Genomic DNA, 13,473 nt, shown 5'->3' with positions numbered 1-13,473 from the left:
TGAGTTTTAATTTTTAGAGCTGGGAAATCTTCTTGGGTGGGTAACTGCTGAATTTTTTCTATTATTTTGGGGGCTCCAGTCATTCTGAGCTGAGATAGCAAACGTGTTGTTGCACGCATTGTGAATTACGCTCATTTTTGACTTGAACTGACACAGACCCGTAGGCGGTCAGTGATTAGTGGTTTGGAAGGGATACACGGTGACTGAAGGTCGCCTTCGTCATTACTCTTAAGACATGGACCTTATAAGAAATAGACTAACCCAATTGCGTTTTCTCCCTTGTCTGGCGCGTTCCCGGCTGTCACCTTGATCACATCCGGAGGGACGACTTCCAGAAATTAGCAATGGTTGGCTATTGCAGCGCGTACAATTGTCACGAAAAAGCTGGTGGTAGTGCCTCATTTCACAAGTAAGAATTTTTAAATATTTTTATTTTTGACACTGAGATTGCTTTTTAAATACTTATCATGTTTTTCAAGCATAATTAACGTTCTAAATAATTATAAAGCTGTTGCGTGCTTTCAGGCTTGTATATATTTTTAACTTTTCCTATGATGTAAGCGAATTTGTAACTTCTTCTTTTAGAAAATAATATTTTAAATCTGAACTAACAGAAAAATTCAACCAAGTAATTTTCTCTTACAATTACTAAAACTATAACTAATACTAAACTATAATTAAATACTAAAATGCCTAAAAATGAATTTTTGAAAGTTTTTCTTACCGCATCATTCGTATTCGCATAGCAACCGCATCATACGTATTCGAATAGCAATCTCGTCATTCGTACTCGAATAAACCGCATCGTACGACAGATGCGAGTAACGAAATGAATTTGTGAGTACCGAATCGGTACTTCGAGTCAACCGATGTATCCGTTACTCGGTAACGAATACATGCGGTTTGCTCCAGCTCTATCTCATAGACCAAGGCCAACTTATACTCAAGGCCTGCCAGTGTGAAAATATTCTTTTGTGTTTTCGGTTGCCTGAGTGATATTCCTACTGATCGCAAGATGGCGCTACAATTCTGCTACACTTTGCTATGTTTAGAAAGATCGGAAAAGTACCAAAAACGAATTCTGTCTTGTTATATGCAAAGTTTAAAAACGATTAATCCATAGTAGTCAGAAATTGTTAATTTCTTATTAGTAAAAATATTTTAATTAGAAGGAAAGCATGGAATTTTAAGCTATCTCAAATTTTTTTTTCACACATAAACACCAGCTATTTGATCTCGATTTTAATTCCTGCTTTGATCTAGACATGCGCTATTCTGAATTGTACGCATTACAACTATTTATTCTAATTTAAAGGTAATTCAGAGTATACACCTTATTTTTTAATTATGTATATAGTAAGAAGTTAACAGATAGCTTCAGATCATGTACTATTTTAGTGAAAAATTTTCAAAATATTTCTATCGGCTGCACTGGGCCAAAAAATAATTTAGTATCCATGTAATTAACATATTAATACACCGTGATCTAAAATTTGTATATCTGTTTCCACGACATTGGAGTAAAAATATTATTTAAAGAGATTAAAGTAAGAATATTACTTAAAGAGATTAAATTTTACATACTGAAGAATTTTTTTAAATTATTAAATACCTGTTTTTAGGAAATCTTAAACAATAAAAGTTTAAATAATGCAGATTTTGATCTCTATGCAGTATTTGCATTGCAGATATTCAAAGACATTATAAAATTATTAGTCAAAAAAAAGGGGGGGGTCTTACTGTGGCATAGATTTTGAATGAAACTGTAGTGGCCCAGTTATTGCATGAGAAATAATTATTTTTTATTTCATATATTTGTTCATGTGTTTAATTATTTTATAAAATTAACTTTAATATTTTGTTAATATTCATATTTATATTTCTTTTATGCTGAATGGCAATAAGTAGTTCATATTTATATTTAAATTTCTTTATGCTGAATGGCAACTAGTTCTAGTTCTGATTCATGATTGCTAGATTTTGGTTTCAAAACGTTGCTCGTAGCGTCGCATTTCGATAGCTGGAAAATAAAATGCAATAACTTAGCTATTTGTTTATAATTCATGCTGTTACTAGTCATAAATTAATTTTAAACATTAGTAGCCAAGGCTACAAAACTCAAACCCAATGTTGCTTTTTTGACTAATTTTTATATTACACAGGTGTGTTTCTCTTCACTTTCATTTGTATTCTAAATTTCATTGATGTTAACATTAAGAAACTAGTAACTGAATTAAGTGCACTGCATCAATTTACATTTTCATAGTTAGAGAAACTTCAATTTTTCAAATGAAAATAATGACATTTTTGATAAAGCTATTGATCAAATCAATCTGTTTGTTATAAATAAAAGAGACACAGGCATTATAAAATATATTTTAACAGCACACAAAAAAATGATAACTCTCATAATCACAATATATACTTAAGAAAAGTTCAGTTCTGTATATCAAGGATAAAATTTGAAAACTTGCAATGGCTGAATATAAATAATATATCCATCACACATGGCCACAATGCTAAGTAGAATGAGGTATATACACAATTTTAGATATATATGCATTTAAAGTTAGGCAAAAAAACAAGCTTATTAAATGCATCACTTAAATATACAGCAGGTAGACATTTTTACACACATACAACATTTATCAGAATGACATGTGTACAAAATTTTATTTACAAAATTTATTTATTTACACGCTGGCTGCGTGAGATACTGATATAGTTCATTATCAAGAATAATGTATACATGAAATAAAATTACTGAATTTCACAAAACAATATTATCACTATTAAGCACACATACACATGAGTGCAATCTTGATACATTACTACATGACATAAATCCATGTGTAGCATTCCCATTCCAGATTAATCAGAAGATGATTAATAGTATAATAATAAGATAATAATAAGTTCCACACAAAGTTTTGAAAATACCAGCATTAGATGCAGAAAGATTTTAGAATTAAATAAGCAGAATGAGGAATTTCAGAACTGAGTTCGATGAGGTATATACACAATTTTAAATCTATATGCATATAAAGTTAGGCAAAAAAACAAGCTTATTAAGTATAACCCTGAAATATACAGCAGCTAGACATTTTTTACACATATACAACATTAATCAGAATGACATGTGTACAAAATTTTATGGCTGGCAGCGTGAGATACTGATATAGTTCATTATCAAGAAAAATGTATACATGAAATAAAATTACTGAATTTCACAAAACAATATTATCACTATTAAGCACACATATACATGAGTGCCATCTTGATACATTACCTACATGTAACTAGCTGACATAAATCCATGTGTATTACTCCCATTCCAGATTAATCAGAAGAAAGTTACAAACAAAGTTTTGAAATAACAGCATTAGATGCGCAAAGATTTCAGAATTAAATAAGCAGAATGAGGAATTTCAGAACTGAGTTCAATTATGTATATACACAATTTTAAACCTATATGCATATAAAGTTACGCAAAAAACCCAAGCTCGTTAAGTATAGCCTTTAAATATACAGCAGCTAGCCATAAAATACACTTTTTGTTAATAACGAACTACGTTACAAATAGTGAGCGTATAGCAAAATTGTAGCAGAATGCGAGCGCCACCTAGTGATGAATTTTGCGAAAGCCACTGAAAACTGAGAACGGGAATTTCGTTCAGTCTGGCAGGCCTTGAGTATAAGTTGGCCTTGCATAGAGATTATGTGCATTAAGTTGCAATTTCATTTTTAACACCCGTTTGAGAACATAAAGCTATTTTTACTGTGTTACATTTGGTTTTTATCAGAAGAAGTTCATGGCGCTTTTTGCGTGTGAGGTTTCTTAAATAGTCGTTTAGATAAATGCGTGAACAAATGGTCGTGATGGCAATAACTTGGCGAAGAAGTAAGTGTTAAACCATTCTACAGCGCGGAAAATAACATTAACGTCTCCTATTTCTTCTATTGTACGAAGCAATGTATGAATTTGAAGCAATCTCTGAATAAACTAAGCACCATGAATGCTGTGAATGGGTGATGAAAATCATGCCGTATGTATATCGCCCTAGATGTGTCTTTATTAGTGTTTTATATGCGATGTATATGCACCAACTACTTTGCTTAAATTTTAGCGTTCCAGGTTTGATCCTGAAATTGTAACATCTCCCAGAATGCCATCAATAAGCGATAAATTCTTGACTATGATTTCCACTGTGAACTTCTCAGTTTTTCTAATATATTCGAGTACAACATACCTTGGAAAATGTCATGTGGAGGAAACTTCTTAAAAGTCCACAAATTACACAACAGAAAAACCTCATGTATGTGAGGTAGCTAAACGTCATTTAGACAGATGTGTGAATAAAAGCAACATTTGTTTCGTAATGCAAAATGTGGTGTAATCATGATGTATATATAATGTATACTGTGTGTAACAAGTCATTTAGACTAAAGACTTATTTGAACAATCGTACACTTATTCTGCAGATATGTACAGGAGAAAAAAATGTACTGTGTAAAGTATGTAAGAATTCATTTAGATGATAGAGCACTTTAAACAGGATATGCTTATTCATGTAGGAAAGAAACTTCACGTGTCTGAAGTATGTAATGCGTCATTTAGTTAAAAACGTAACTTAAACAATCGCATACTAATTCACACTAGAGAAAAACATCATGTGAGGTATGTAACAAGTCATCTATTCGGAAAAGTCATTTAAAATTCGATATGCATATTCACACAGGAGAGAAACCTCATGTGTGTGAGGTTTGCAATAAGTCATTTTCTGAAAAACGGAATTTAAAATCCCATATGCTTATTCATACTGGAGAGAAACCTCATGTGTGTGAGGTTTGCAATAAGTCATTTTCTGAAAAACGGAATTTAAAATCCCATATGCTTATTCATACTGGAGAGAAACCTCATGTGTGTGAGGTATGTAACAAGTCATGTAGTGGAAAAAGAAATTTAAGATACCATATACGTATTCACACTGGAGAGAAACCTTATGTGTGTTATGTATGTAATAATTCATTTGCTCTAAAAGCTTATTTAATATGCCATATGCGTGTTCACACTGGAGAGAAACCTCATATATGTGAGGTATGTAATAAGTCATTTGCTCTAAAAGGTAGTTTAAACAGACATATGCTTGGTCACACAGGAGAGACACCTCATGTGTGTGAGATATGTAATAAGTTATTTGCTTACAAATATACTTTAAACAACCATCTACGTATTCACACAGGAGAGAAACTTCATGTGTGTGAGACATGTAATAAGTCATTTAATCAAAAAAGTATTTTAAAAAACCATATGCTCATTCACACAGGAGAGAAACCTCATTTTTGTGAGGTATGTAATAGGTCATTTAGTCTGAAACATCATTTAAACAGACATATACTTATTCACACAGAGGAGAAACCTCATGTGTGTGAGGTATGTAACAAGTCATTTGCTCAAAAAGGTAATTTAAACAGACATATACTTATTCACACCGGAGAGAAACCTCATGTGTGATGTATGTAACAAGTCTTTTGTTTGAAAAGCCATTTAAAGAACCATATGCTTATTCACACAGGAGAAAAACCTCGTGTATAAGATGTGTAATAAGTCATATGTTAAAAAAAGAATTTAAACAAACATACTTATTCACACAGAGAAATCTCCCTCGCACGTACTTAACACTGTACTTAACACGCGGGAGAGAAAATACATGAGTAACTTGCATAACAAATCACTTACATAAAGGAAATATTGTTTAAGGTATGTAAAAGATCATTTCTTCAAGAGAATTGTTTAAACATCCATATTCACACAACAGAGAAACGTAAGGTGTGTGAGGTCTGTAAAAAGTCATTTCCTGGAAATGTTTATTTAAACAGTCCTTATTCACAGATAACAGAAAGTTCATGTGTGTGAGATATATAATAAGTCATTTACTTAAAAGTCAAAATTAGAAAAGCATGTACTTGACAGGTCAGAGAGAAAATACATGAGTAACTTGTGTAACAAATCACTTAGATAAAGGAAATATTGAAAGTCAACAGATAAAAGAAGGTTGGTGTCTTTTGTAGAAAAGTTTGATTACTAAGAGCCTTTACTTACTGTGCAGAAATGACTTGTCTGTACTATAAAGGAATGTCTTTGTATGATATGTTTTAACTTATTTCATTTCAGTTCATAATAAATCATTGATTTGTTTCCACACCAGAAAAACCTCATGTTTGTGAGATAAGACACAAGTAATTTTAAAGTATTGCTGATTTAAAGCAACATTTTCTAATCCTTAGTATTTAATTAGTAATAAAAGGTTGAAAACAGCATATTCGAAGAGTGAAATATTAGAGACTAGTTATACTGTTCTGAATCGGAAATTTTATTGATGTCACATTCCTCCAATTTAGGTAATGTCATGCAGTGTTTGAAATGGTGAACATTTTCATTTGAATTAAAATTTCTGTCACATTTTGCACTATAATCTAGTTTGCATTACATTTTTGTGAAAAAGAACAAAATCTGATATATATATATATATAATTTTTTTTTTTTTTGTCGTATGTTTGAAACATTAATGGAGACTATGTTCTTGATGCCACTATGCAACTTGTAGTGTCTTTTAACAAAAATCAAATTTCCTAAGAAAATGAATTTTTTTGTTATACTTACATGTTAATGCAGCCACCTTAATAAAAGTTGCCATTTTTTCAGTTTATGACAAACTGTATTAACAATGTGGATAATCGTTCTTCCAGAAACTATGCTTATATTAATCATTCAATCAAGCACTTCTGCCGTTTTGTGTGCATTTTGTTGTTGTATTCCAAAGTCCAAGAGTTTTTATAAACAAGTTATGATATTTTTTGTATTAAATTTAGTTTTAAGATATGGCCTTGTGGAATTTGTGAGATATTTTTCTGCAATATGGCAAATTTCTGCAAGAACACAGGACTTTCCTTAGTAGTTCACTTTAGGAAAAATATGCTAAAAGAACAACGAGAAAATGCTTTTTTTCAATAGCTGAGTGCTGTACGAACCCAGTTCTGTGCAATTTTTTTTTTTTTTTTTTTTTTTAAGGCAGAAACAGGTAGCTGTGTACTTGAGGAGGAGAAACATGCAAAATAATAACAAAGTTTTGAAGAAGAATGAATTTTACTTTTTTAATGCATTGCTTAATCCTTATTTAATAATTCAAATTTGTATTTTCATGTATGTTTTTCTTTTTATATATTGATAATGTTTACCATCTTACAATAAATATTGCTAGGTTGGGAATCCTTTTAAAGTAAATGCTCGAAAATCATGATTTTGCAGCTGATAAGAAAATGTAGCTTTTCATCTGTAAAAATTCAAAACATTGTTCTAAGCTCATTGCGTTAATATTATAACTACCTTTTTTCTTGCTAATTGTTTGATGTAAATATTTCTGATACGTTTATACTTATATGTCTTTGTATATTGTCTATTATTAAGTATTCAGCTTTGACATCTGGTTTCTGTTTAATATGCTGACTTTCATGTTACCACTTTGAAATTCTTCTTGTTTTGAAATTCTGAAGAACGCTTAAATATTTATTCACAATGTGCATGCTGTAGCTTGTCAGTGCATTGTATTAAACTTGGCTGTTCTTATGTTAACACAAAATTTACTTATAGTTCTGTGATTAGACATGGAAATATGTTTTTCAACTGCGATAAGATTTCAATCAGTGTTTGCTGATATCCATGCTGCAGAAAAATCCAGTGTGCGTAAATATATAAAAAGGCATTTGGAAAATATCTTTTTCATAAATTTAAGAAACAGTTATTTACTAAGTGTAATTTAAGAAACTTTAAGTGTCAGAAGAAAACATGACATTTTATTTTGAAGAACACACACTGGTTTTCTATAATGATTAAGACTTATGTGCCAAAGTTGATTCTAATATTTATCTTATAATTCCTGCTTTGTTTGGAAGTGTTTGTGAAAATCAACATTATGAGAAATGGGAGATTAAATTTGTTTTGATAGTCATCGAGACGAAATATTTTTTTTTTTTTATGATGCAACTTTTAGCCAACTTATAGCTTTTACTCATGTAAGGCATTGCCACATTTCATACTTTATTGTCTCTTTTGTTATTTTAACTCAAGACACATTCTGTGTTAGAATTGTATTCATTTGATGTTTGCAGACATGACTACTACGTGAAATAAGAACACTGATCTGGCTAAGTTATATAATTTTAACAAAATATGACTTTGCCAGGTCATTTTAATTTTATTTCATGGGATTGATTGCAGTAACATTACATCTGTTTTAGTTGGTTTGCTTTATTTAATAAATCTTTTTTAAATTTTTGCTATAATTTTTTTTATAATTATTAAGCTGAAGCTGAAGAAATAAATTAATTATTAAAGCTGAAGAAATAAATGTATTGTATTTAAGGATTTTAAAGAATATAAGAATTTTAAATTTGTGTTGTGAAAATTTTAAATTGTATACTTAAAATATCTTATATGTACGTGAAAAGATTATTTTGATCTAAATCGAATAGTAACCAATATGTGTATAAAAAGTAGGTTATGGAATGACTTTTGTCACTGCCACTTGATAGAAGTTCTTAAAAATTAACTTTTGATGAAATAGCTTTAGATTTACTTATTAATTTATATTTAATACTTTAAACTATAAGTGTAAAAGTACAGAATTTTGTCGAAAAATCCCTTAGACATAATAGGTTACACTATGTGAAGCCTCTGATGTCTTTCTATGGAAAGATGGATTGCTGTAAGCTTGGGATGAAGACTAGCCGGAAAAATTCCTGAAAGATAATTGGAAATGAATGTAAATGTTTTATTCTTTTAATGTATCACATAATTCTTCTTTACTAAGTAAAATTTTTATTTTCATTTGCTGAAGTATATTCTTTTTTGTTGTTTTGTTTGTGAACTTATCAGAAATATAGTCTGGGAATATTTCTATAAAAAATAAGGTAAACAATCACCACCTTCCAGCCAATAAGTGACTTTACATTTTTATTTAATGAAAAAACACCAGATTGCATCAAGATGATTTCATTAGTATGGAAGTACTAAAATTTGTTTGGCTCTACTCTTATATGCGCCCTAAGATACAAAATGTGGCAATATATGTTCTGCGCTGGTTTTTGGTGTGATTCCGTGCTGTGGGATGGTTTGGTGGACGATGCTGTTTGTAAGACAACCCTTTTGACATTGAAACTTAGAGATGTGGTGGCAAGATTTCAGTCACGTGTTTTAGATTGTGTCAAAAGTAAATTTAGTATGAAAAGGTACGATGTTGGAGTTGTTAACGAGTCTTTTTATGTGTGTTTATGCAGATAGAAGTGTATTTTTGGAATTTCTGTGGGAGTCAGGACTTTTAAAACGGAGTTTGACGTGTCCTAAATGCGGAGCTGATATGAGAAGTCGGACGGAGAATGGTGTTTCTGATAGACTTGTTTGGGTTTGCAGTCAAATGGTTGCTGCTAAAGTAAGTGGCTGTCAGCGGAGTTTAAGATTTGCATTGTGGTTTTCGTGTAGTAAGTTAACTTTGGAGGAAGTTTATATTGTTACTTTCGAAATTTTGAATCACAGAAAGATGAGAGATAGCAAAATCCTGGCACTTTCGTTGACAGACGTTGTGTGACTGGCAAAATTTTATTCACATATGTGTTATGGTAAGTGCATTTTATTTTATTGTTTTTATTTTGTAGAATGTTATGTTCATTGTTTTTTTAGTATGAATTTTTGTTATTTGAATTGTTTGTAATTTATTTTAGTTTATTTTGTTGATTTGTGCGCAAAGCCAAGATTGTGTAATTGGTAGATTGTTTTTTTCAAGTTTAAACAGAATGCTGTCTACATGGTATTCTTTAAGATCATTATGTTAATTTATTAAAGCGAGGTGTGAATAGTTTGTAGATTCTTTTGTGCCTAGATTGTGAAATTCATAGATGTTTTTTGAAGTAAAAACATATAGCTATGTACATGGATACTTATAAAATATTTTTGGTTGGAAACTTTATGTTTTTGCTATCTAAATTTTTTGTTTTTGTTTAGCTTAAATCGTGTGTTCCAAACATGGTTTTGCATTTGTGAAAACCGCGTTTATGGAGACATTTTAGGCTTAAAGTTCGAAATGTAGACAAAAAATTTATATAGTAATATGGCAGAAAGTTGGTGACCTGAGGGTGCATATAAAAGTAGTTCCATTTATTTAAATATTTTTTCTTTTGTGTTTTGCAAGTAACCAGAGAAATGATGTATCCTGTGTATTAAAATTAATATACACACTACATCATTTGTACATTATCCTGTGCTTAAAAGAGGCATCTTGAGGCAAAATTTTCCTTCACCCCCCCTTCTTCACAGCTATAATAGTAATCTTATATCATTCACTGCAAATGTGTTTTGGTATGCAACAAGATTTTCTGAACAAATATCCCTGCCTTTAATGCTCAAAATAATGCATATAAGTACTACAAACACATACAGTGCATTGTGCATTGATATACAAATTTGCAGCAGAACACATATGCAAACATGTTATTTCATTCAGATGAACACTATATTTGTGTATGAATATGTATAACAGTATTTAATGTTATGCAAGATAAAACTAATCGCACAAATAGAAATAAGTCACGATTAATTAATTTATTAGTACTTAATTATTTTATTAGTACTTAACTGATACAGAGTGTAATACTAAGCAGCTGGGTAATGTTTACTAGATAAATTACTAATTCCGAAGTCAAACAACAAAAATCAGCATTATATTTTCAAAATTTTCACAGGGCTAGTTTCGATAATTTTACTGAAACACCATCCTCAGCTGCAAAACCGCAAATGAACAAGATAGGAAATAATGATTAGATAAGATAAGAAAGCCTGGACAAGAATAAGCAAGTGGCGCCATCTGTTGGTGAAACCAGAACTAAAACAATTTCTTTACAGGTCGAAGGCAAAGATGGATTGGAATTAGGATCGTTAACTAGAACAGAAAGATTTTTTTGAATGTGAAATGCCTCTAGAAAATCCAGCTCTTCAATGGAAGATGTTTTTTGAATAATTTTGGCAGCAGAATAATTTTTTGAATAATTTTGGCAGCAGAATAATTTTTGAATAATTTTGGCAGATAAATTACGTTAAAGGCAAATATATATAATCAATGTATGTACAAAGTACTGGTATTATAATGTGTTTTATATTCAAAATGGCAAAATAATCACAAAATTATAAATAATTTGAGTATTAATTATAAAATTTATTGGTCCTATTAGTTATAGGCACTCGCTGATCATAGCGAAAAAGCTATCAAATAAGTGTGTATGTGTACAGAATTATGAATCCATCTCTTAATATAAATGCATATATCAGAGGTATATACAAGTATTTGAATTGGCATTTAATTAAGTACTTTTGTTAGTGAGATAAAATTAATATACATGCTACATCATTTGTACTGTATCCTGTGCTTAAAAACTGTCATGTCCTCTGAGAATTTTTGTCTTCCTCCCCCCTTTTTCACAGCTATAATAAGAGATTCTGGTCCCTTACTATACACTTTTCATTTTCATTTATTGCTGGTAGTTAATGGATCAGAAATGATTTGAATTATCATTTACATGAGTAGGAGAAAATTAAAGATGCATTTCAAGCAAAAATCTGCGTAAACTGTAAATTTGAGTTGCATTTCTAAGGTTACAAAATATAGTGCATACCAAGTAACAGTTATGGATAGTTCGTACCAAATATCAGTTATGGATGCTGACATGTAATGTGCTAAAAGAATCAGTTAAAAATAAGAGATCCATGCAAATACTTAAATTTCCATCCACTAAATATATATTACATATAAATTAATGAATTGAAATCTAAATCTAAATTATTTATATATTAATTTTAATGATAAATTATAATTTACAATACAGTTAATCGCAGTATTGTATGTGATTTATTTATTATTCCATGCAGTTTCATTCATAAACTGGTACAGAATTGTACTGAATACAAATGCTTACTGGCAATAAGAGCAATCTACACATATGGCTGAAAAGAAATATGTGTGAAGTTATATGCATGCATTCATACCATTGTATTATTATCTGCAAGGAAATTTGCTTCATCGAGTAAGCATGGTTAAGATATTAACTTGTTTTCTTTTACTTGTTAACTTGTTTCTTATTTGTAACTTGTGCATTTTTTCTGAGTAATAATATGGCATATTTGAAAAATTAGCATGTTTTTTTAATGAAATATATTTTTTTCGAATAAATTTTAACTGCAGTGATGATGAAAATAAAATTGCTTATTAGTGGCTGTTCAAAGTTTAGCAAAAAAAAATTGGAACATAGATGTGTTTATGATTTGTTTAAAGCTATTAAGACAGCTTGCACTAATTCAATGCCTGCTGGTAAATGATGAAATTCTTTTCACTAAGAAATTTTGAAGATTCGCAGAAACGTTCAAGAATCTAATTCAGGTCGAGAGAACTTGCATTTTCTAAAATATGAGTAATATCTCATAAATTACTATACAAGTACTGCAACTGTTTATCATTGATCATTCTCTACATTATCTACATACATGTATTTAGTCTTTACTGTGGCCTTAGGAAGTAACTTGTATAAGTCAGAAAAGTCAAAATGACAAGAGCATAATCCAGATCATAAATCTCTATTTTTGGTCTTATTAAATTTTATTACTGAATTTCTGCTTAAATATGTATGTGAAAAACTTTGAGTGTTTAATCAGAAGTCAAATTTCTCAAGGTTTCAACAAAAAAGCTAGGCAAAAAATGTTTCTATAATTGAATATAGCAGAATACAGAGCAGCTACTTACTTAAAAGGAGGCATGATTTCACAGAAGATAATTATAAACTGTCTCATATTTACTTTAAACAATGGAAAAATAGCATAAACAATTTACATAGCCAGCCCATTTTCTAGTGCATGAAGCTATACAGCAGGAAACTGAAAGAATTGTAAGCTTTCTGGAATATGTAATTTTGTCTCTGAAAAATAATGTGTAGTTAAAAGATATTTTCAGAGCAAGTATGAGTATAAAAATCATATCAAATGGCAATAAATTCTGTTTGCAAATGTTCTGTTGTTTTCTTTGTTAGGAAAAACTGTATGCTTTGAAATCAAGGAAATGGTTGTTTCCTGAAACTTGTTGCAAAGGACTAACAATTTAGGATTATAAAATATTAGAAATTACAGAGCTGAAAAGTTTCAAAAGCAATGTGAGAACACAGCAATTTAATAGTTATTAATTATGAGTATTGATTACAAATTGTTTAATCTAATAAATGTATGTTTGTAGCCTTTAACTGGTCAGCTGATATCTCTGTACCTGTTTTTCATACTTTTGGCAGTTTCAAAAGGTACTTAACCTTTCTTGTCAGGTCATCCATTGCCAACCCTAATAGGCCCCTTCTTGCCACTGTATTTGCATTATATTCCCATCATAA

At 30.2% G+C, this 13,473-nt stretch overlaps 1 protein-coding gene across 1 annotated transcript; it reads left to right on the top strand.

The window, feature by feature from the left end:
• Positions 1 to 3,646: 3,646 nt before the first annotated feature.
• LOC118204919 (uncharacterized) lies at positions 3,647 to 8,887 on the top strand. Its single transcript, XM_035377211.2, has one exon. The coding sequence runs from the start codon at positions 4,724 to 4,726 to the stop codon at positions 5,513 to 5,515; it is 792 nt and encodes a 263-aa protein (XP_035233102.1). The 5' UTR covers positions 3,647 to 4,723; the 3' UTR covers positions 5,516 to 8,887.
• The last annotated feature ends 4,586 nt before the right edge of the window (positions 8,888 to 13,473 follow it).

Source organism: Stegodyphus dumicola, chromosome 11 (assembly GCF_044657685.1).
Source record: "Stegodyphus dumicola isolate Sdum_Otavi_A_Nest chromosome 11, ASM4465768v1".
Taxonomy (NCBI): domain Eukaryota; kingdom Metazoa; phylum Arthropoda; class Arachnida; order Araneae; family Eresidae; genus Stegodyphus; species Stegodyphus dumicola.
Note: the sequence above shows the minus strand (reverse complement) of the source record. Positions and strands in the feature narration are given on the sequence as shown.